Here is a 21,934-nt window from a genome sequence, read left to right as displayed (position 1 = left end):
GTTAGCAGCATGGGCCTATTAGCAGAGTGGTTCTGTTAGCAGCATGGACCTATTAGCAGAGTGGTTCTGTTAGCATCATAGCCCCGTTGGCAGCATGGTACCGTTAGCAGAGCGGTTCTGTTAGTCGAGTACGTGTTGAGGATAACGCTTAGCTTCTACCACTACTACTGGCTCCAAAAGATAATCATTTGTAGCTGTGCATCCAATGATTACTTTCTGCACGCTTCAGTTAAATTCTTCCAGTGATTCATGAGATGATTTGATAAAAGTCAGACAAGCACGCACTCACACATGCAGACGGGGGCAGTCACATGATTAGCCGCCATCTGGATTAGCAACACTTCCCATTCTTGAAAGCTCTAAGCAGAGCACAACAAAGCTCAACATCCAAGAAGGAGGCCAGGACTTAAGAAGCACGATTACACTCATCAGACAGCCCATCAGAAGACGACAAGCTGTTTGCTCTGAACTGCAGATCAACGCTTTCATCCGTCATCCAGCTCCAAGTCTGTCAGTCCGTGCTGCTCTGCTGTCAAACACGTCCTCCATGTTCACGAGTCTGCGACGGTCCCCTGCATCATGTCGAGTGCCTCATCATCAATTCACAAACTCCTCGCAAATTCGCTGCTAAATATGGCGACGGTAAAAATGGATTCCGATACTGAAGCCCCGAGCTGCTCAGCTGTTTGATGTAATTAGCTGCTAACAACAAATAGGCCGCCGCTTTGATGTCACACTGCCAGCTGCTCTCAAGAGACCCAAAACTTCCAAAAATACCACTTTTACCTCTAAAACAGGCCATTTTATTTAAAGCAGTGATGGGATAGATGTAGTCTGTGAGTCAGTAGTGTAAAACTGAAACCCTTTTATCTTAATTAACAACTTTCCTGATCAAGAGATGAATATTTTAGCAGCGTGTGAAAGATGCAAATTATGTTGGAGAGCTGAAAAAGTGTCATCATTATAATACACTTCATTACTTAAATCTCAGGACATAAAATATGCAGGGAGGCACTAATTTGTTATCAGGTTAATTATCTTTGTTTCAGAGCTGCTGGAGCGTTCACTTTTCCACATGAATGAATTATGACTCCTGTTTACTCAGGATCACTTACTTCTACACAGCCCCACCGGGGTCTGGAGGGAGGAAGAAAAACCCAAACAAGAAATAACTTAAACAAAGATACCAAACAGATACGACCCACGACGTCAACAGCTCACCAGTGAAAACTCGTACTGTGGAAAACAGCTCATGGAAGGCTCATCTGTTCTCAGACGCTACAGTTTGAGCATGCTAACATGCTAGCTAAAGCCACTCATTGCAAAACCATGAAGATTGGTAATATATATATATATATATATATATATATATATATATATATATATATATATATATACATATAATATGAAACAAAGTCAGTAAAATATGTTTCTCATATTGATGATTAATCTGTTCTTAAGTTAAAAGTTTAAAAGCAAAATTTGCGACCAAATGCCAACTTCCTCGTGGGTTCGTTCACCTATGAAAACAGCCGAAGGGACTGAAAGTAGGTCAGCAATGGCGACGTCCATGAAGGAGTCGTTTGGAATCGAGAAGTCCGACAGTTCTGGAGTGTTTGTGAAGATTTAAGATCAGATTTGTTGAGTGAAGTGTGTTGATTCTACATGGACCCACGATCCAGACTTGTGTATCAATATGTTTAGAAAACTGCCCTTTTAGACTACAAATTTATCCATCCATCCACCAATCCATCCATCCATCCACCAATCCATCCATCATCTTCCTATTGTTCGGATGTCAGGTCTCGGGAGCAGCAGCTTGAGCAGGGAGGTCCAGACATCTCTCTCCACAGCCTCCTCTTCCAGCTCTTCTGGGAGGACTACAAGGTGTTCCCAGGCCAGCTGAGAGATGTAGTCTGTCTAGAGTGTTCTGGTTCTTCCCCAGGATCTCCTCCCAGTTGGACATGCCTGAAGCACCTCCCTAGGGAGGCGCCCAGGGAGCATACTTAGCAAATGCCTGAACCAGCTCAACTGGCTCCTCTGGATGTGGAGGAGCAGTGGTTCTACTCCGAGTCTCTCCTGATAACTGAACTTCTCACCCTGTCTCTAAGGGAGAGTCCAGCTACCCTGCAGAGGAAACTCATTTCAACCTCCTGTATCCACGATCTCATTCTTTCAGTCTCTACCCAGAACTCATGACCATAGATGAGGGAACGTAGACCGACCGGTAAACATAGAGCTTCGCCTTACAGCTCAGCTCCCTCTTCACCACAACGGCCCGTTACAGAGTCCGCAACACTGCAGATGCTGAACTAATGCGTCTGTCAATGTCACGCTCCATTCTTCCCTCACTTGTGAACAAAACCCCGAGATACTTGAACTCCTCCACTAGAGGCAGAACCTCACCCTCGACCTGAAGAGAACAATCCACCCTTTTCTGACTGAGGACCATGGCCTCAGATCTGGAGGTGCTGGTTCTCATCCCAGCTGCTTCACACTCGGTTGAGAACCGCTCCAGTGAGAGCTGAAGATCACGGCACGATGACGCCAACAGGACCACGTCATCTGCAAAGAGCAGAGATGAATCCTGAGGCCACCGAACTGAACCGGACTCCCTCCACCCCCTGGCTGCACCGAGAAATGGACTACTCAGTTTTAAACAATTCAAGATAAAAAAAATGTACCTTGGATTTTATAAATTGCAAAGATTACCTTTAACAATATTTAACATAAACAACACTATACTTTAAAATGACTAATAAAAACCCACTCATATCAGGTCAAATCAACCTTTTTCCACAATCCTCTTTGACCTCATCATGATCTGTTTGATGCATTTCATGCACCTCACTTTGAAGCATGTGTATCTTATCGGGACTGTTCTGAAAACATCATTTTTCTTGTGTTTCAGATCAGAAAAGAACCTTCGAAATAAAACCAGATTTTCATGTAAATAACCGATTCAGCTAGACTAAACCTGTCTCTCAAAGGAAAAGTGCTGTCAGAGTGATTTATGTGTAAGATGTGTTTGGAATATGACATTTCTGATTGTTTTCTGCAGGAAAATGAATGTCAGCTAATGCATAATTAATCAAACACGGGGCACAGTGCATCACACCTGCCACTGACTTTTAATTTCATAGCCTGACATGAGTTTGGCATCTGCTTTGACATTTCTGCAGGTGAAACGGTGAAAAGAAAAAGGTCATGTTGGTGCATAAACAAGACCTAACAGCAACAGTGAGCGCTCTACCTGCAAAGCCCATAAAAAGGTGATAATTGTCGTGACTGAGGGATGTAATTCTTTTCTGTGCTCGTACAGTTTTTTGATTTGAAGTTTCGATAAATTTAACTCAGGTACCGTTCACGTTGCCCAGGTGGAAGTATCCGTCAACCAGCGAGGCTCCGTTGTTGAAGTGCTGGGTCATGTGATCCAACCAGTTCGCCTCCACTCCTCTGACACCCTCGTCGTAGTTCTGGACCCGCAGAGGCACCTTGACCGTGTAGTACTTCACCTGGCCTTCTCGGACGGGCGGGTGGTTGTACAAAGCCAGCAGATCCACACCTGCAGAACCAGGACGGAGAACAAAACAAGCTCATCAGCTCAGTACGAGTTGGAGATCCTGCTAAGTCTCACACTTTTCCACTTGGCTGCAACCCAAAGTGTAATTCGTCTCCCTCAGAGGAGGCGTCCAGCTCCAAAGTTAATCGGAACGACTTGGTAAACGTTTGGCTCGAAGACAAACAAGTTCTGGTCCAAAAACGGTAAATCAATCTGACTCTATTGTAATGTAAAGAAGAATATCCAACCTTCGGTGAAAAAGTAATCTCCCATTTAATCTTTAACTCTTATTTCCAGAGAATTTGCAACACGGACACAACTGTAATCCACTGGGAGTTGCTTCTTACAAGATAACAACCAGAGGATCGCAGCCAAAATATGAACCAGCGTCACGGCCAAGAAAAGTTGGCCTCCGCGTTCTCGATCGTCAGCCAAATGCAGCAAATAACAGTTTGTAGGCTTTGATGGATTTCTGCTGGTTTTATTTCTCACTGTTAGAAGATTTTGAAACTGTAACACCAGATAAAATCAAACGAGAAGCTCAAAAATCATTTGTACGTTTAAAAAAAGATTAATCAACTGCACAAATCGTGATGTCAGAAAACTGATTACAGAAAACAGGATTGCTGGTCCTGAAACAAAACTACTGACTTCAGTTCAATTCAATTCAAAAATACTTTATTAATCTCAAAAGAAAATTAATTGTTGTTGAAACTCTCATCCTGGTTTCATTAAAAAGTTGTTCTAGATGCTGATGGCTGTGGGCAGGAAGGATCTCTTGTAGCGGTCCGTCTTAGAGCAGAGCTGAGGAAACTGGCTGCAGATGATGATCTGTCTACTTGGACTCGGTGGGATTCTCGATCTTCTTGGGCAGCAGAACCACCTGAATCTTGGGCAGAACTCGTCCCTGAGCGATGGTCACTCCTCCCAGCAACTTGTTGAGCTTCTCGTAATTGCGGACAGACAGCACCTCTGCCAAGTAGACGGTGATGCATCCACGGCACCTCCTTTTTTTTTAACACATTTGTGATTTGGGGCTGAAGCTGAGGTATTATTTGAGCTTTTGAGATGTTAATCAGCTGTAAAAAAAACAACATCCTTGTTGTCATGGTTACACATCATAACAAATTTCCAAAAGCAAAAAGGTTTCAGTAAAAATTCTTCCAGCTGCACAGCGTCCGACACCAGAGGACTTCATCATCCAAAAAAGGTGATTTACATCCAGAAAAAAGAGGAATTAAAGTTTTGAAAAGCAACATCCCAGAATGAAAGTAAGAGCTGCGCCAACATGCAGCACCTTGAGCGGCACAATTCTAGAACTCGGACACAAAATTGACTTTCAATTCATTTAAAATTAACTCTTCTACAAATGCAAACAAATTTGTAATGCATAAAAATATTATCATGCATCAAAACGTTCCCAAACTTTTCATCTGCTGATTACCCCCTTCCCCCCCCCCCCCCCCCCCCCCCCCCCCACACACACACACATAAACACAAAACTGTAACGGAGACTTACAAACCTCGACTATATTTGTTGATAAACACAAAAATAGAAAAATGAGCCAATTAAACGAAAACAAAACAACAAAAAAAGTCTTTGCAGTTTTACAGCCTTCCAGAATTCATACACCTAAATTTCACCTTTGACACGTTAAAAACAGTTTTTGTTACAAAGCAACACAAAGTGGAACATATCTGTTAAAACCTGCATTAATGGAACTTTTCCAGATGTGTAAGCTGCCCATGCTAGAGGCACTAATGCACCCCCATACCATCAGAGAGGCAGGCTTTTCAACTGTGTCGTGAAAACAGGTTAGTTCTAACAGATCTTCAGATTTAAATCCGTCCGACCTCAGAACAGTTCTGGACTTCATCTCGGTCCATTTGAAACCAGCTCTGGTCCAGAGAAGACGGCAGCGGTTCTGGTTGGTGTTCACATCTGGCTTCTTCTTTGCCTGATAGAGCTTTAAGCAGCATCTGTGGATGAACCTTGTTTACAGACCGAAGTGTTCCTGAACCCAGAACAGAACCAGACCTGGTTTTAATGCAGTGGGCCGTCCGACGTTGGCTTTCAGCCTCGACCTCTGAGCCACATTCTTCTAATCTGTTGATGATACGCACTGGAGATGACGGGATATTTCAAGTCTTCCTAATTTTCTGTTGAGTAATAATATTCTGAAATTGTTCCACTGTGTTTAGTAATTAAGCCTCTGCCCATCTTTACTTCTACGAAAGTCAGCCTCTCTAACGTTTTCTTTGTATACGCAGTGTTTTTACTGACCTGCTGATAATTAACTTAATGTTTGTTGCAAAATGTTTTTTTTTTTAATTCACTTTTACTTTTACATCATTCAGACCGTTTCGCAATCATGGGTACAGTTGCATAACTGTTGAAATACCTTGTTTTAAAAATAGCTGTAAACATTTTTGCATCATTATTATTTGTGTGCTGTGTTTTCTCTGGCGTCTTTTAAGTTTATGCAGGTAAAATAAATTTGTATGCATAAAATGATCATAAAGAACTCCACCTGGCAGGTGTGAAATAAAGGAGAAATGGAACCGTAATACAAGATGAGATTTATGACGCCCCAAGCTGGAATCACAAATATGCTGGAAATCTTTTCCAAGGATTTTGCCTCTTCAGAAGCAGACGTGAATTGAATGAAAAAGCATTTTGATTGTATGCGTGCTACAAGTCGTCCTCCTGTTTCCCTTTAATGCCTTTCAAAGGGCTGTAACTCTGCTGATGCAGAACTTAAAAGGGACCGGTTCATTGTAACTGAGGTAATTCATAGCTAACCTTGAATAATGCAATAAAATCTCTGCAGCCTGGCTGTTGTTTACGTCAAGAGGAAATATGCATAAAGCAGCGGGACTCTGGAGAGAGGAACAGGCCTGGAAATTTGTCTACGGCACGAATGTCACGGCTCCTCGCAGGTTTCATCCTAAATCAGAGAGTTGTATTCGTCATGATGCGAGCAAGAGAAATATTTGCCGCGCTTAGCTGTGAGAAACGCAGAGCCGGGTTCGGATCTGTGAGGGAACAATTCTAATCGCGCCCCTTTTCTCCCAATGCAAATGTCAAACTGTCATTCCCCAAGTGAAGCAGATGGATGAGCAGAATGTGCGGCGGTGCCACCCACTAACACACACACACCAACACACACCGGCGTTGGTGTGTGTGGGGAATCGTTGCTCAACCAGTTTGGGTCTGTTTTCTGTCCATGTGTCAAACACCGGAAAAATGAACGTTTCCTGATGTGACAGCTGGCAACCAATTCCTTAAACCTTACCGTTTGTTCCTGTTGAGACAGATCAGATCAGCAGCAACAGGAGGAAGAACACACTTCCCTCATCTTCGTGTGCTACCCGTGTTCCAGCCGGGACAGCGGTTGAACGACACGTCTGACTCGACAGTTTCTTCGATGTGAACGGAGGCGCTGCTGCTTCGTGTTTACAGGTTTACAGCTTCTCTGCTCAGGACGGAGCTGATGTTCAACTGTGACTGGATTCATGAAATCTCTGCTGCTCACCGAGCTTCAGACAGGTCGAGAAGACGACGAGAAAAGATCAACAAAATCAGAAAAAAGTGAAGCTAAATGACATCTATCATCATTTTTCTCTAAATCCCTAAAGCTTTAGAATACGTCCAAGCTGCCCAAATGTTTTGATGTTTAAACTATAAAACATGAAAAACGGTCATGATCCTGGCTTCTGTAGCTTGAATTTGTTGTGTTTAGTTGTTTTCCAATGTTTCCTCCTCAGCTGCTCCTGCTTTCAGCTCCCCCACCTTCACCTGCGCTCCATCAGCTCAGGTGCTTCAGCTCACCTGTTCTGGTTCACCTTCAGCCGTTGTTCAGACAAACTCAGGTTCACCTCGATCAGTTTTGCTGAGCCTCATCTTGTGTCTGCTACCGTAGTTTTGATGATTTTTTTTTTTTTGCCGACTTGTCAACGACTTTAATTTTATACTTAAAGTTCAGTTTTATTTGAGATTCCGTTCTCCTGTACCTGAGGTTTGGATCTTCACCGCAACTTCATTATGACACCAAGTTAAAGCTGCTGCCAGTGGCTCATTGGGCACTCACACCCTCAAAACACTCTTAATAAGACAGGCAGATGAAAACTTCTTCTTTTTCTTTCAGGTGTTCCCTCTTCAGTGGTCTCCACAGCAAGTCATCCTCCTCCATCTCACTCTGTCCTCTGTCCTCACTCCAACTACCTCCATGTCCTCTCTAACTGAATCCATATGTCTTGTCTTTGTCTTTTTCCTGGCAGCTGCATTTCTAACATCCTTCTACCAATATACTCACTGTCCCTCCTCTGGACACATCCAAACCACTGTCCCTCCTCTGGACACGTCCAAACCATCTCAGTGTGTCCTCTCTAACTTCATCTCCCAGTTGTTCAACCTGTGCTGTACCTCTGATGATCTCATTCCCGATCTTCTCCATCCTTGTCTCTCCTAAGAAGAACCTCAACATCTTCATTTCTGCTGCTTCCAGTTCTGTCTCCTGTCTTTTTGTCCATGTCTCTGTCTCCAGACCATACAACATAGCTGCTCTCACCAATGTCTTGTAAAATTTTCCTTTGACCTTTGCTGACACCCTTTTGTCTCAAATCACTCCTGAGACTTTTCTCCATCCACTCCATCCTGCCTGGACTCTCTTCTTCACTTCTTGACCCCACTCCCCATTTTTCTGGACAGTGGACCCCAAGTCCTTGAAGTCCTGCACCTTTGTGACCTCTGCTCCTTTTAGCCTCACTGTTCCACCTCCTCCGTCTCATTCACACACATGTACTCTGTCTCATTACAGCTAACTTTCATTCCTCTTCTTTCAACTGCATACATGCACTTCTCCAAGTTCTCTTCCACCTGTTCCCTGTCCTCACCACAGATCACAATGTCATCTGCAAACAAAAACAGGTGGATGACAACACGGAGTAGGAATTAAGCCTGAAGCAGTCACTGTGTGAAAAAAGTCATAATTAAACTGAATTGAAAGTAGAAGCAGAGACAACTGTGTCTATAGTGTTTCATGTAGGAGAGAGAAGTTTTAAAGACCGTTCAACTTTTAGTTTTAAAAAGATAATTCTGAGCGCAGACACAATGGAAGCCTGTGGGAGTTGGGTGTGTGTACTCCAGAGCCACTGGAGGGAAGTTAGTTCAATTATGAAAATTAAAAGTTTGTTCGCAGAAATGTTTGTAAAGTTCAGAGATTTCTAAAGCTGCTAGTCAAAATACAAAAATGACAGTTCAGGTATGTAAGTCTGACGCCCTGCGACCTGAATAAACTTTAGACACTATGTCTGAACTGTAGCGCTATAAAACTGGATATTACTATTTGTTTCATCTAGTTCGTTTCATTTTTATGGACATTTTTTAGCATTATTTTTCAAATTTCCTCTATGATGTACAGTGTATTTCTGCGGCATTTCTTTCTTTTTGTTTTTAAAGTCGTACAAGAAAAGCCAATCATAAATTGTGATAGAAATTAAAAAATGACGACTAAATATTAATTACAGTGCTTCAGAGCGTTTGCTCTGGCACCCCTAATTACAAACTGATAAAAACGCTTTTGGTCGCAGACCTTCTGTAATCACTGTGCAATAATCAGAAACATTAAAACCACATTCAACGCACATTACTACATATTTCCTGATGGTTCAGAGTGCCACCTAAAGTAACACAATTACAGCCAGTCGTTGAAAACCACAATCTGTCTCACAACATTAGCTGCTTTCTGTGTAATATCTGAAGAGTTTGCGCGCGTTCTTTTTGCATTACGGCGTAATTACGCTGCAACAGGACAACTGTATTCCAGGCGGAGGGAGAGGAAACCTGTTTTCATGTTCTGGGTATGAGAAAGTCTTTTTCAGAGGGGATCTACAGAAACCACAGGAAGCACATCGAGTGCCTTGCTGAAGGGCAATATCAGCAGGACAGCGTGGGAGGAAAAATACTGAAACAATAAAATAAGAAGACTGTTTTCTGATGTCCGACTGTGAGATATTAACAGGTCAAACTGAAGCTGGGCTATTATGTGAAACTCTGCTGTATTTTAGACCTAAACCTAATAGAAAGCTCTGACGACTTGCAGCTGAAACGCATCACAGAACATGGAAAGATGTGATAAATGTACGTGCAACACTCAGTTTTTAAATATAACAGCTGGGGTGTGATTATAACGCTGCAAGCACCACAACTAAAAGAAAACATATACGACATAATAAACACAAAAGTAGATCATCCTTGTGCACCTAAAACTTTGTTTGCGTGCTGCATGTTTCAGGATCACACATGTACAGACGCACGTCAGGCTGTTTGCAGCATTTTGTTAAACAAAGAAAATCCCCAAAAAGGTAAAAATCTACGACAGAAGTAATTAAAACACTAAAAATCAACGGATGAAAATCAGTCACTTGTGAATTTTTGTTCAACATAATTGTTTTTTAAAACAAACTAATTTAACTGGGCTTGACAAAAAGAGTCGTCCTCCAGGAAAGATCTAAACTAATCAGACCACAGGGACACGTTGGACGGAGACGTGTCCTGTAATCAGCCTCTCAGGTGTCTTCAGTCTTTAATCAGTGTCTAGTTACAGGTGACAGGTAGTCACAGGGCTGTCTGGTATCATGGCGTGTAACACACTGAACATGGAGCACAGGAACTTGTCTCAGGAGCTCAGAGAGACAATGACTGAGCAGCAGCTTAAAGGTCAAGACTAGAAGATCATCTCCAAACAGCGTGATGTTGCTCTGATTATTCAGGACTGGAGACAACCTCCCTGGACGTGTCCACAAGAGGACAGCTGATGGAAAACTAAAGAGACGGACAATATGAATGGTAAAGAGTCCAAAACAACTTCCAGAGAGATTAGAGGACAACTCCAAGGTCAAAGGTCGTCAGTGTGAGATCACACCATCAGTCATTGTTTGACTGATGGACCAGAACACCCGAGGACAGGCGGACCAGAACACCTGAGGACAGGTGGACCAGAACATCTGAGGACAGGTGGACCAGAACATCTCAGGACAGGTGGACCAAAACACCTGAGGACAGGTGGACCAGAACATCTGAGGACAGGTGGAACAGAACACCTGAATCAGATTCGGAATCAGAATCAACCCTTTTTGTCACTGCACAGAAACAACAAAATTACATTTCAGTAAACAAAATCTCCAAAATCTATTCCTTCCTGCCAGTGGGATGCAGGAGCCGCAAGTAGCCTGCGCTTCTCAGCAAGAATCACGTCCAGATTACGGCTCAGCTTGCACAACATTTGAGTCTGAGTGTTGACAGCATGACACATTCCTTCACACATGCCGGGCAGCTTTCCAATGGCCAGAACAGCTGCTGATGTTTTCCGAATTTGCCGATACGCCAGGAAACCACCAACTCCAAAAAGCTGTTATCATAAATCCAGTTATGTGCACATCTTCAGCATCCTCGACCAACAATATGGACAGACACATGATCTTCCACTGCCCCCAGGAATCCATCGTGTATCCGGCTGCGAGAGTCCTGTCAGGGCAGGAGGGCTCTCCTTTGCCCTGTATTCTCGTAGAGAAAATTTGATCAAGTGCAATGACAGACCGGCTGACCAAATCCATAATTTACAATTCAGAAGATATGTAAAGAGAGGCTCTAAAAAGGTTCACAGGACAAAGAGCAGAGCAGGGGAAGGAGAAAAGGTAAAAGCGTCCACCTTCACCGAGAGCAAGAAGAAAATAACCTATCTGTCAACCAATTATTAAGTTAAGGCACATCTTCTTTGTCAGGTTCAATTTCATTATTATTATTATTTTTTTTAATAATTCTGCTGATGAATGTTTTATTCTTTTTATTACACTCATCAGTTGTGGTGTGGCGATTTGAGCTGTCACCTCACAACGAGAAGGACACAGATTTGCTTCCAGACTCCGGGTCTCTCTGTGCACACGTGGGTTTTCTCCAGGTCCAGTTTCCTCCCACAGACCAAAAACATGCATGTTAGGCTGATTGGGAACTCTTGTCCCTAGGTGTGAGTGAGAGAGTGAATGGTTGTTTGTCTCATTTGTCTCTATGTGTCCCTGTGATGGACTGGAGACCTGTCCAGGTGTCCCTGTGATGGACTGGAGACATGTCCAGGGTGTCCCCTGCCTCTCGCTCAGTGTCTGCTGGAGATCAGCACCAGCTCCCCACAATCAAGGAAAATCAATTTTCTTTTAATGGATGGACTTTTATCAGTTTCAAGTTATCTTGGTGAGTTTTCCTTTAACAAAAAGGTACAAATGGGTTTATTTGTGTTTGTATTCGCTTTTGAAGAATGTATTTACCAATCACTGTTGGACTGATTTTAGTGGGGGGGAAGCACAGAATTACAGAAGCAGGCAGTGCTACAAAATCTCTTTTCCTGGGCTGAAACTTGCTGCATGTTGTCTTTTTCTCTGACAAGCTTCTCATTTCCTTCTGCAAACTGCAGAGAACTGGATTCTTTCCTCTGAGGAAGAATATGAGGTTTACTCATCTCTGATCTTTGGGAGTCTACATTAATACCCGACATAAATCTCCAAAATCAACCAGCTGCCAAGTTCCTACCAGAGCCAACAGGACCTTTTGTGCTACGGTGGCCTGTAAGTGACACTGTATCACTTCATAAAAACGATGCTGCCGCATCATTGGACTGACTGAACAAGAGGAGGGAGAGAAGCGTTACCTCATGGTGACAGAACCGGATCTGTGTCATCATTTTAAGAAGAGTTCACATTAAATATATGGACAGTGTTTTTTCTCTTATAGCAAAAAAAAAAGTAAAATAAATTAAAAAGCATTTCATATTCACATCAATAGTAATTTGCAATCTGACGACCCTGAATGAAAAGTTCAGAAATATTAAATCAGCTAAATGAATTTCATTACACATTGTAAAGTTGTGCAGTTCCTTTAAAAGCCGATCAGATGACCGCTTCGTTTTCTGAACGAACCGGTCGGTGGGACGTTGATCTCACATGATGACATCATCTTTTGGACATTTGGCTCTATAATCTGAGAAGCTTGATACTGAGCACGAGGACTGGAATAATATCTAGATTGAGTCAGGATGTTAATTATCAATGAATCCAGGTTAGCCTTTCTTAAAGAGGGTTCGTTACCGCCGGCGCTGACAGGTGAACAGCACCGTCTTTCTCCGTGTTTTAAGTGCTTCGTCAAACTTTGATCCGTTTCGTCTAAAGAAAACTACGCAGGTGACATTTAGTTTCTCAGAATCTCGTTCTGCTTGTGCACGTTAGTGCTGTCTGAAAGTGATTTTAAAACGAGTGCTTTTCCAAGTATTTGTGCTTGCAGGCTTAAAGAGTCTCCGTAAAGCTTCAGTTTCAGGGATGGCGTTTCTTTTTCAGCACTAATCCACAGATTTCTTCCAGCCTCCCTGGCGGCGCTCGCGCAGTGTTCCCCTCGAGATCTGAGGATTACCGAGGACAAGCCGGGAGCGCCGGCAGCAGAGACTCCCGGGCCTCCTCGGCAGGCTGGGCATTAGTGGAGAGGGACACGGGAGCTTGGCAGGCTCCTCGCCACCCCGGCTGGCTGCTGGCAGTGTCACCGTGGTTCAGGGGGGACGAAGGTGGGAGGCAGGAGAGCTGTGAAGCTGAGGGAGGTAGAGGACCAGTCAGTGGGGGATTAACTCGCTGAAAAAGGCCCAGATGGACTACTGGGCCGTGGTGTGCCAGGATGCCAAGTTTGTGTTGCTGCACACACATGAAGAAAAAGCGTGCACACAAAGCCACACATTTGTTATGCAACGCCTCTTAATAGGTGTTTTAAACCTAATCACCTACATGCAGATCTGCAGTAAACATGCCGCCCGCTGGGACGTGCACGTTGCACCGACACATATCACAAATAGAGAGGATGGGCGTCCGTAGGAGGGGGTGAGAGGGGTGGGCGTCTCCATCTGTTAATTTGAAATGCTCAAATAAAGATGAAGCTATAAACGAGCTCGTTGCAACACTTTTATCACAAATAAGTCAAAGCTGCAAGTCAAGTCTGGCCTTAACACGAGCGGCTTCTGAAAACAGCTTCATGAGCTGAGCGCGAGCGTGGATTCATATGCAGCGCGGCTTTGGTATAAGGCGACTCTTTGTGCAACAGATAGAGGGTTATATCCGCGGGCGACACGTTGTTGTGTAACAATCAGGCACTAACAGGAAGTGACACCTCTGCAGACGCCAAGCGTTTCAGGAGGAACCTGTACACGGAACAGAACCAAAGGTGAGGATGAAGACGGAACCGAAACAAAAAGTCACAAAGACGAGATGATGGGTTTCATATGAGGACTAGAAGCTGCCGCTTTAAACCTCCGAGAGCGATAAGTGACTCCAGATGTGGCAGTTTACAATCACTCCACTTGATATGGGCTGTAATCCAGAATAAAGCTGACCTGGGACCAGCTAACAGGCTCTAACGCACGAAGGTCAGAAAATAAAGATTCATATTTCTGTATACGGGTTGATGTCTCATCATCAAATTCATCTGAATAACGTTAATAGCTTCTTAGTAATTAAAGCGTTTAAAACCTTTAAAAGGTGTGAACTGTCCCTTTACCTGCACCAAACTCCACCACGGCTCAATTTTACTTTTAAAGAAGCTGCTTTTTTTAATTTTTTTTTTAGAAAAACATTCATTATCTTTAGTTGGTAACGAGTTTTTCGGTGTCCTTGATTCTATAAATTCTAACACTCTGAAGTGTTTATCTGTCAGTAAATAGATTTTTTCCAGACACTTGGATCTGTGTTTGTCTGCAGGTCACAGCAGGAGATGTTCTGCTGCTGAAAGAGTGCAAGCACAAAGAAGTCGAGACAAAACAAAACCAAAAAAAACAAAAAAACAGAAAAGAATAAATACTCTGTTGGGCTTTGGTTCCAGCAGATGAAGCTCCTTGTGTTGATATTAAAACCACATAAAGCTGGATGTTTCCCATGATTCATTGAGGCCAAAAGGAAGCGAGTTTCTCTCGACTAACTTCCACATCCATACTCCGAGTCTTTTGGCTCGCTCTGTGATCTTTAGCAGATGTTGTTTGGAAACTGGCTGGAAAGATTCTGCAAGAAGTCAAACAGTTGATGTTTTGGACGTTCGCGTTCTCGTGAGCTGCTCGTCTGTCTGGAAAACATCTCACTCCAAAATATCTACTTGCAGTCAAAATGTTGGGAGTGTGACGTCAGAGGATCTAAATTTGTTTGAGAAAAGAAGAATCCTTCAGGTTCGGTGAGTTCATCACCACCATGACGACACTTTGTGCCTCTCTCAGTTTCATTTTCACAGCATGTAAGTTTTAATTTTCTCCCCTTTTTTTTGCGTTTTTGCACATCCTTTCCTCCGAGTGTTGATGTGTGATTGTTGCCATGGCGACCACTCACCATCACCTCTCCGGTATCTCAGCCTCTGCTTTGTCTCTGCTCCCAGGTCTTTGTTGTTGTTGTGGTACGACGAGTCCTCCTCCGTCAGCTCCTCGCTGTTCTCCGGGTCGGACAGAGGAGACGCCGCAGGTGAGACTTCGCCCGGGACGCCCCCTGCCCCCACCCCCGAGCGGTTCTGGTTCTTCTCCTCGCTGGAGGGTTCCTCTGTGCGCACCCCGTCAGCCGGAGCTGCAGGCTCTGCGTGGTTTCTGGGGCTCGAGGGGTTCGAGGGGCTGCTGCTGCACAGAGAGCCGAGCACCGAGCTGGGGCTGGAGTGCAGGGAGAGGGACGGGGTCGCTGGTTCTCTGATCCGGGTGCACGGGGCGCCGTAAGGTTCCTGGACGAATCCCACAAACATCACCCCCTGGTCAGCAGCATCCTGAATCTGCTGTTGGAGAAAAAGAGAGATGGAAACAAATTAAAATAATTCCTGGGAGAACTTGTTTAATCAACAGCTTCTGGTTTAAATTGATCCACATTCACTGACAAATGGATTAAGTTTGAATTAAATGATGTTTTGACTCGTTTTTCACTTCAGAAATAACATTAATGTGACTCTTTCTTTGAGAATCTACATATTTAAATACAGCGAGAAGCTAAATTAATGCCTATCACCTGCCGCCTTTCATGTCAGCGATTAGGACGACGTAAATAAATAAAATTATCATCATCTCATGCAACTTTTCACGTGATCACCACAGTGATTACTTTATGAATGTTTCATTTGAATCCATGCAGCGGTTCATGAGATTTGTGATGAATGCACACGGACACAAACAGAGACAAAAACATTATCACCTGCTGCTGAAAGGTGAGCCGTTCATATTTCTGTGTAAATTAAGACTAAAAACATCTGGAATTAAACTAAAATCCATGGTTTGCTTAAGAAAAAGGTTGAAAAGTAAAGAAAAAAATTGTTTTAAACAACTTATTTTGAAACAAAAATGCTTTTTTATACTTCAAGACTTTATGTATTTATATGAGAACCTTGTTTTCATCAGAGTACTGTTATAAAAGACTAATTAACAGTTACAATAGTTATTACTGAGCTGTAAACACTTAATAAACCATTAACAGGAAGTTACAGTGCATTAGATAAAAAGGAAAACATTAATAGTGAGCCAACATGTATCTGTATTTTATGTCCATCTGCCTGTTATTTTATAATTTATTCACAAATATTAAATATTTGTCAGTATGTTACCTGCGTGTAAACATTCTGAGCATGACAACGCTTGTTTTGGTGTCTAATGGTATTTAATAAAACATGAATCTGAGTAAACAGTGTTTTAGAACTGTCACATTGCTTTTAAAAAGTCTTAATAAACTTATGAATAACATATTTCTGAAGCACAAATAAATCCTTTATAAAAGAACCCTTTTTAAAATGTTGCCAGGTTTTATTTACCTGTCTAAATAAAGGTTGAATGAATTTGTTTTGTTTAGTAGTTTACATAAATAAATCAAAATAACGATATATGGTGAAAACAGTGAAAGAGTAAACGATTATAGATTTCTTGGGGTCATCATTGATGATAAAATAACATGAAAACCTCATATTAAATTTACAAAATAAACTGTCACAAAGCTGATTTATTTTAAATAAAGCCAAACATGTCCTGGAGGAAACAGCTCTCCACATTTTTTACTGCTCCACAGTCTTTTGAGTTATTGTGCAGAGTTATGGGGCAACAGCTACAGAACTTCACTACAGTCGTTAATAACATTTAAAAATGAGCAATAAGAGTAATCAGTAAGGTCGGTTATTTGGATCATACAAACGCACTGTTCATAAAATCTAAGCTGCTAAAATTTGTTGACATAGTGGAATTACAAACAGCTGTCATCTTGTTTAAAGCAAAAAATAATTTCTTACCAGGAAACATTCAAAAGCTTTTCTCAAAACAGGAAGGACTTTATAATTTAAGGGAAAAGGGTGAATTTAAAACTTTAAAATTCAGAACCACAAGAAAAAGCTTTTGTGTATCAGTACGTGGGGCGAAGCTGTGGAACGGTTTAATCATGGAAATCAAGCAATGTCCGAACATTAAACAGTTTAAAACGTCATTAAAGAAGATGATCATCACTGCATGTCAATATGGAAATAATGACTGTTATTACTGCTATTATCAATGATGTTAACAATTAATGAATTTATCAATTATTACTGCATTCTGGTCTATTGCTCTAGAAATAATTTTAACATGTTAAAAAATATTGATGCTTGATCATAATGGCATGCAAATATGAATCCCTGTATAGATATGGATATATAAAACACTAGCTAACACACAGAATGTTATAACCAAGTTACCATGAATATTAAATTATTGGATGACGCTATAGATGTAAGAGGGGTGGGTGCAACAATAAGTTTATACTTCTACCCACTCCTTTGGACGTGTAAATACACTTTACTACTGTTGCTTTTTCTCTCTCTCTCTCTGCTTGCTTTTGTTTTAAATGTATTTTCTTTTTATGTAACTTTGTTTATTCTTTTATTATACTACGTTCCATAAAATTAAACTCAAACACATTTGTTGACTCAAAGCTCAGGTTTTTGCTTCGTCCTGCGTTTTCTGTCTCGGCGTCGTCGTCTGCCATTTTGTGTCGACGTCAGCGCTGCAGATTGAAAAATTTAACTGTCAGAGAATGTTAACGATGCCATTCTCCATTTCTGCCTTCGAGGCGACACCCCCCCCCATGTTTGAGCCCCCGTTGAGGGGAGAAAATAAAAATCAAATCAAACTGCAGGTTATTCACTATGAAATTGAATTGGAAAACAGTCCTACTGTCTCCGGCCGTTATTGTTCAGCATCATTTGGATGCTGTCTGGCTGCTTCCATCCCAATAATGTCCAAATGGAACTGCTGACATAAAATGGAGCAACTGTTGTAGCTCATTTAACGGGAACGGGGGCCGACAGACGGATAGAAACGAATGGCTTTGAGTGACTATTGTCACAGAGAACAATACATTCAAATGACGGCTTGTGATGATTGAATTTAGTTTTGCTTCCATTTTTATTTTTGTCATCATCGTTTCATTAAGTCCCGCTTTGGACAATTTAGAACGATTCAGAGCAGATTTGTTTTTCATCTCTGCACCTCAAGCCGGCAGGAGAGCCAAGATGGCCGATCAAAGCAAATAACAGGGAAGCAGAAACAGAACGAGAGCTAAATGGAAAATATGTAAATGTAAATAAAATCTAAAGGAGCCCTTTGTTTACCGACGGTTGGATTTGATGACGGTGGAACAAACGGGTGGAAATAAAATCTGAAATAAGTGAGAAGAGTGCCATGAAAACAATCAACCTGTAAAACAATAAATAAATTAGGAATTGCACACACTGAAGGGATAAAAGAGTATATACATGAAGAAATATAAAAAATAAATGATGAGGAAGAAATCAGTTTATAAAAACTTGATTATTAGTTTTATGCTGAACCTCACATGGTAAATATTTTGTACTTATTACTCCTTTCTATTTTATCAAGACACTCAAAGATCTTTACAACAATCTGTGTTACCCATTCATTCAATCTACTAGATCTTTATGAAGATTAATCAGAGATTTATCACATTCATACACCAGTGGGACACACATCGGAGGGGTTCAGTGTCTTGCTCAGGGACACTTCAGCATGTGACTGCTGGTGGAATCGAACCCCCAGTTCTCCCATTGGAGGACGGCCGCTCTAACCACTCAGCCACAGCCGCCCCTGGTCACATCTGCTGGTCCAGCTGTTACCTCCACACAACATTTGACTTGTTGGAATTTCACCTGAAGCCAGAATTAAATACTTTTCTTGTCTCATAAAAAGTACAATGAAATTTGAAGTACTCGATGTAAAATAAAAGTAAAAAAACAACCAAAAAAAATAAATCATATAGCACATCGTTCATTCAGGCATATTTAAATGATTTAAAATATATATTTTTTAAATTAAAAAAGCCATAGATAGAAAAAAATGCACTTAATCCAAATGTAAAAGACGGACTGTCAATTCACTCTGTTCTTGACTTTAACCCTCCTGCTGCCCTTGGGTCAAAATGACCCCAGAGGCAGGTCAGCATGGGGTCATTTTGACCCAAGGGCAGCAGGAGGGTTAAGTTTCTGTGTTTCTTTGTAGCAGGCAGCAGAAAGAACAGTTTGAGATCTGGATGTGAGCCCTTCTTCCATCCATCCATCACTTTTACCCGCTTCTTCCTGTTTGGGTCACGGGGGTCACTGGACTCCATTGTAGCAGTCACAGTGTGAGAGGTGGGGGACACCCTGGACATGTCTCCAGTCCATCACAGGGACACACAGAGACAAACAAAACAACCATTCGCTCTCTCTCTCACCTAGGGACAATTTAGAGTTACCAGTCAGTCTAACATGCATGTTTCTGGTCTGTGGGAGAAAACCGACGCAGCACGGAGAGAACATGCAAACTGCACCCAAAAGGCCCCTGACCAGGATTCAATCCGGCAACCTGCTCACTGAAAGGCAAGAGCTCTACCAGCTGCTCCACCGTGCCGCCCTGTGAGCCATTCTTAAGGATCCTTCGTGTTTTCTGGAGGCAGCAGGTGGGCGATCATGTAATAACTGGTGTCTATGAGTTCAGCAGATATTGAGCTAAAATTTGTGTTACGAGCTGAGAGTTGTCCCTAACACACACTCTGAGTGCTAACAGGTCACATGCAAGGCGGCGGGTGATATGCATTCTTCTCAGGGATGATGGTTTAATTTGATTTTTTTTAAGTTGCTGGGGCGTTCAAAGAGCAACATTTGTGACCAAAACCTGGACAAAGACACAAGAACATACAAAACAAACAGAATCACAAAAAATGTAAACAATTACAATAAATTAAAGCAACTGTGCGTTTTGTTGTGCTAGTTCAGTTTATCTTTGTATTGTGTGAAATTTTGTCTATATTTGTGTTATGTTGCTTTGTCTTTTTATTTTTAATTTATTGCTAAACAAGCTAAACGTTGTGATTATTTTCACTCTGCAGTTTTATTCTCGTGATTTCTGTTCTGCTGTTGTGGTTTCTAATTAAGATGCAACTTTTGTCCTAATTTAAAAAAAAAAAAAACATTTTTTTGTTCTTAAAATTCATAAACTGTCACATTTGTTGATATTTCATTTTAATTATAAACTAATTTGATGTGAAAAGTTGTGTTTTCTGTTTCGACGTTGTGCTTTTTAAATTGCAACCTATAAAAACTTTTTACAGCGTTCTTGTGATTTGAACCGTAAGAAAAAAATATTTGACGGAATCAAATTGATCAGAAATAAATTATGGAAGTAAATCTGCCGTCAACGCGGTGCAGAAGTATTTAATCCCAGCGATGATAAACGATTCCTCATATTGACAGCGCGCTAACAGGACGTCGTTTATTTAGCTTTTCCTTCATTATAATCAAAACAGAGAATTCCTATTTGTCGAAGCAGCAGCTGTTTTCATGACAACAGCTTTTTGTTTGTGTTAATAATCAGCACCTCGAGGTCATCCCCTGAAATCATCTTCATCAGCAGACGAATCTCTTGATGAGTCTGAGCCTCGCTTCTGTTGTGTAATTCTGGTTATTGTCAACAAAATTCCCATCAGCTGCTGATTTAATCTTTGCTACAGCAAAAACAGCTCCACCACGTTAAAAGAAATGACGGTTCGTGATTATTTAAGAGCCTGAAGGTCAGCCGGTCTGCAGTTGGGAACGCTGCCAGCGGAAGAGTCTTCCAATTAGGCCCCTGAGATTAGACCCCACATTAATGCTTCCCAGACTTTAAGCAGCTGAAGAACCTGCATAAATTAGGTCTTTATGATGGAAGCGCTGCAAAGAAATCACAGAGAGAGAGACCAGGAAGAATCCGAGACCTGACTGGTCCAGATGTCAGAACCACATGTGGAAATCTGAACGTTAGGCGATGTCTGCGCATGTGGTTCTCATCGGGGTCGTCCGTCTCTGGTCGATCCGATACGCACCTGGATACACCGCCAACGACAACACGTTAAAGACACGGTCACCGTTTTAAGTTTGTCCGGACTCGGAACGCAGAACGGCGCTTGAAGACGAACTAAAAACTTTATTTTTAAAAGCAAAATAAAATGCCGACGTTGAAAAAAATGTATCTTACAGAACTTAAGGGAGAGAACCAGAACAGGGAAACCAGTAATGCTCCACTTGTGAGCTGCGAGAAACAGAAGGAGTTCAAGCAGTGAGGTTGAACGAGGAGATGGAAAACAGCTGAGCTTAACGAGACAGGGAGCAGGTGTGAGTGGGCGTGGCCTGACCGAGGAGCAGGAAGTAACCAGGAAAAACACAGAGTGCTGGAAACACGTGGAGGCAAGGAATTACCGTAACACTGATGGAAATAATATAAAGAGGAATAAATACTGATCCTGACAGGTGCCAGAGCAACACAACATGGTTTTCATCACAACCAGAGGTGGGCCATCAGACCCAGCAAGGCCATCTCTGCTGGTCTAACAGTATAAGCACTAATGTTTTAACCCTTGTGTCAAAATGACCCACAACGCCGAACGCAGAAATGGCTCCTTTGAGCGTAAAAGTTGCAGACCCCTGCGTTAGGCCTTCAGGATCAACAGTGCAGGCCTCTGTAGCTAAATGACAATTGCTTTAACCAAACAGATTTTGAGTTGGCAACACTGGGACCAATAAGCAGGCAACACTGGCATTTTCGCGTCCTCTGATTGGACGGTCAGACAGCGAACTGGTCAGCGCTAGAAAACTGCACACTTGCGCGACCTGCACAAGCTGAGCTACATTTATGTAGATTTATTGGCTGTTGTTCAGTGGCTGAAAGAGGAGAAGTGGATTGGGTTTGAGGCTTTTCTTACAAAACCGTTTTCAAGACGGACTTTTCAATGAAACGTGGACATCATTAGGAGAGGTCGCCTTCGAAGCTGCAGCTCCATGGCAAC

The 21,934-nt window shown here is 42.2% G+C and overlaps 1 protein-coding gene across 1 annotated transcript in view; it reads right to left on the bottom strand.

The window, feature by feature from the left end:
* LOC119409623 (YTH domain-containing protein 1) overlaps positions 1-3,835 on the bottom strand; it is a 42,808-nt gene extending 38,973 nt beyond the window's left edge. Inside the window, exons 1-3 of the mRNA XM_037676522.1 lie at positions 3,811-3,835; positions 3,362-3,565; positions 3,229-3,253 (exon numbers count right to left, since the gene is read on the bottom strand). Of these exons, the coding sequence (XP_037532450.1) occupies positions 3,229-3,253; positions 3,362-3,565; positions 3,811-3,835 (254 nt within the window). The remainder of the gene's footprint in view (positions 1-3,228; positions 3,254-3,361; positions 3,566-3,810) is intronic.
* Between the last annotated feature and the right edge of the window lie 18,099 nt (positions 3,836-21,934).

Source organism: Nematolebias whitei, chromosome 5 (assembly GCF_014905685.2).
Source record: "Nematolebias whitei isolate Nwh7 chromosome 5, NemWhi1, whole genome shotgun sequence".
Classification (NCBI taxonomy): domain Eukaryota; kingdom Metazoa; phylum Chordata; class Actinopteri; order Cyprinodontiformes; family Rivulidae; genus Nematolebias; species Nematolebias whitei.
This window is presented reverse-complemented; position numbering and strand designations above follow the sequence as displayed.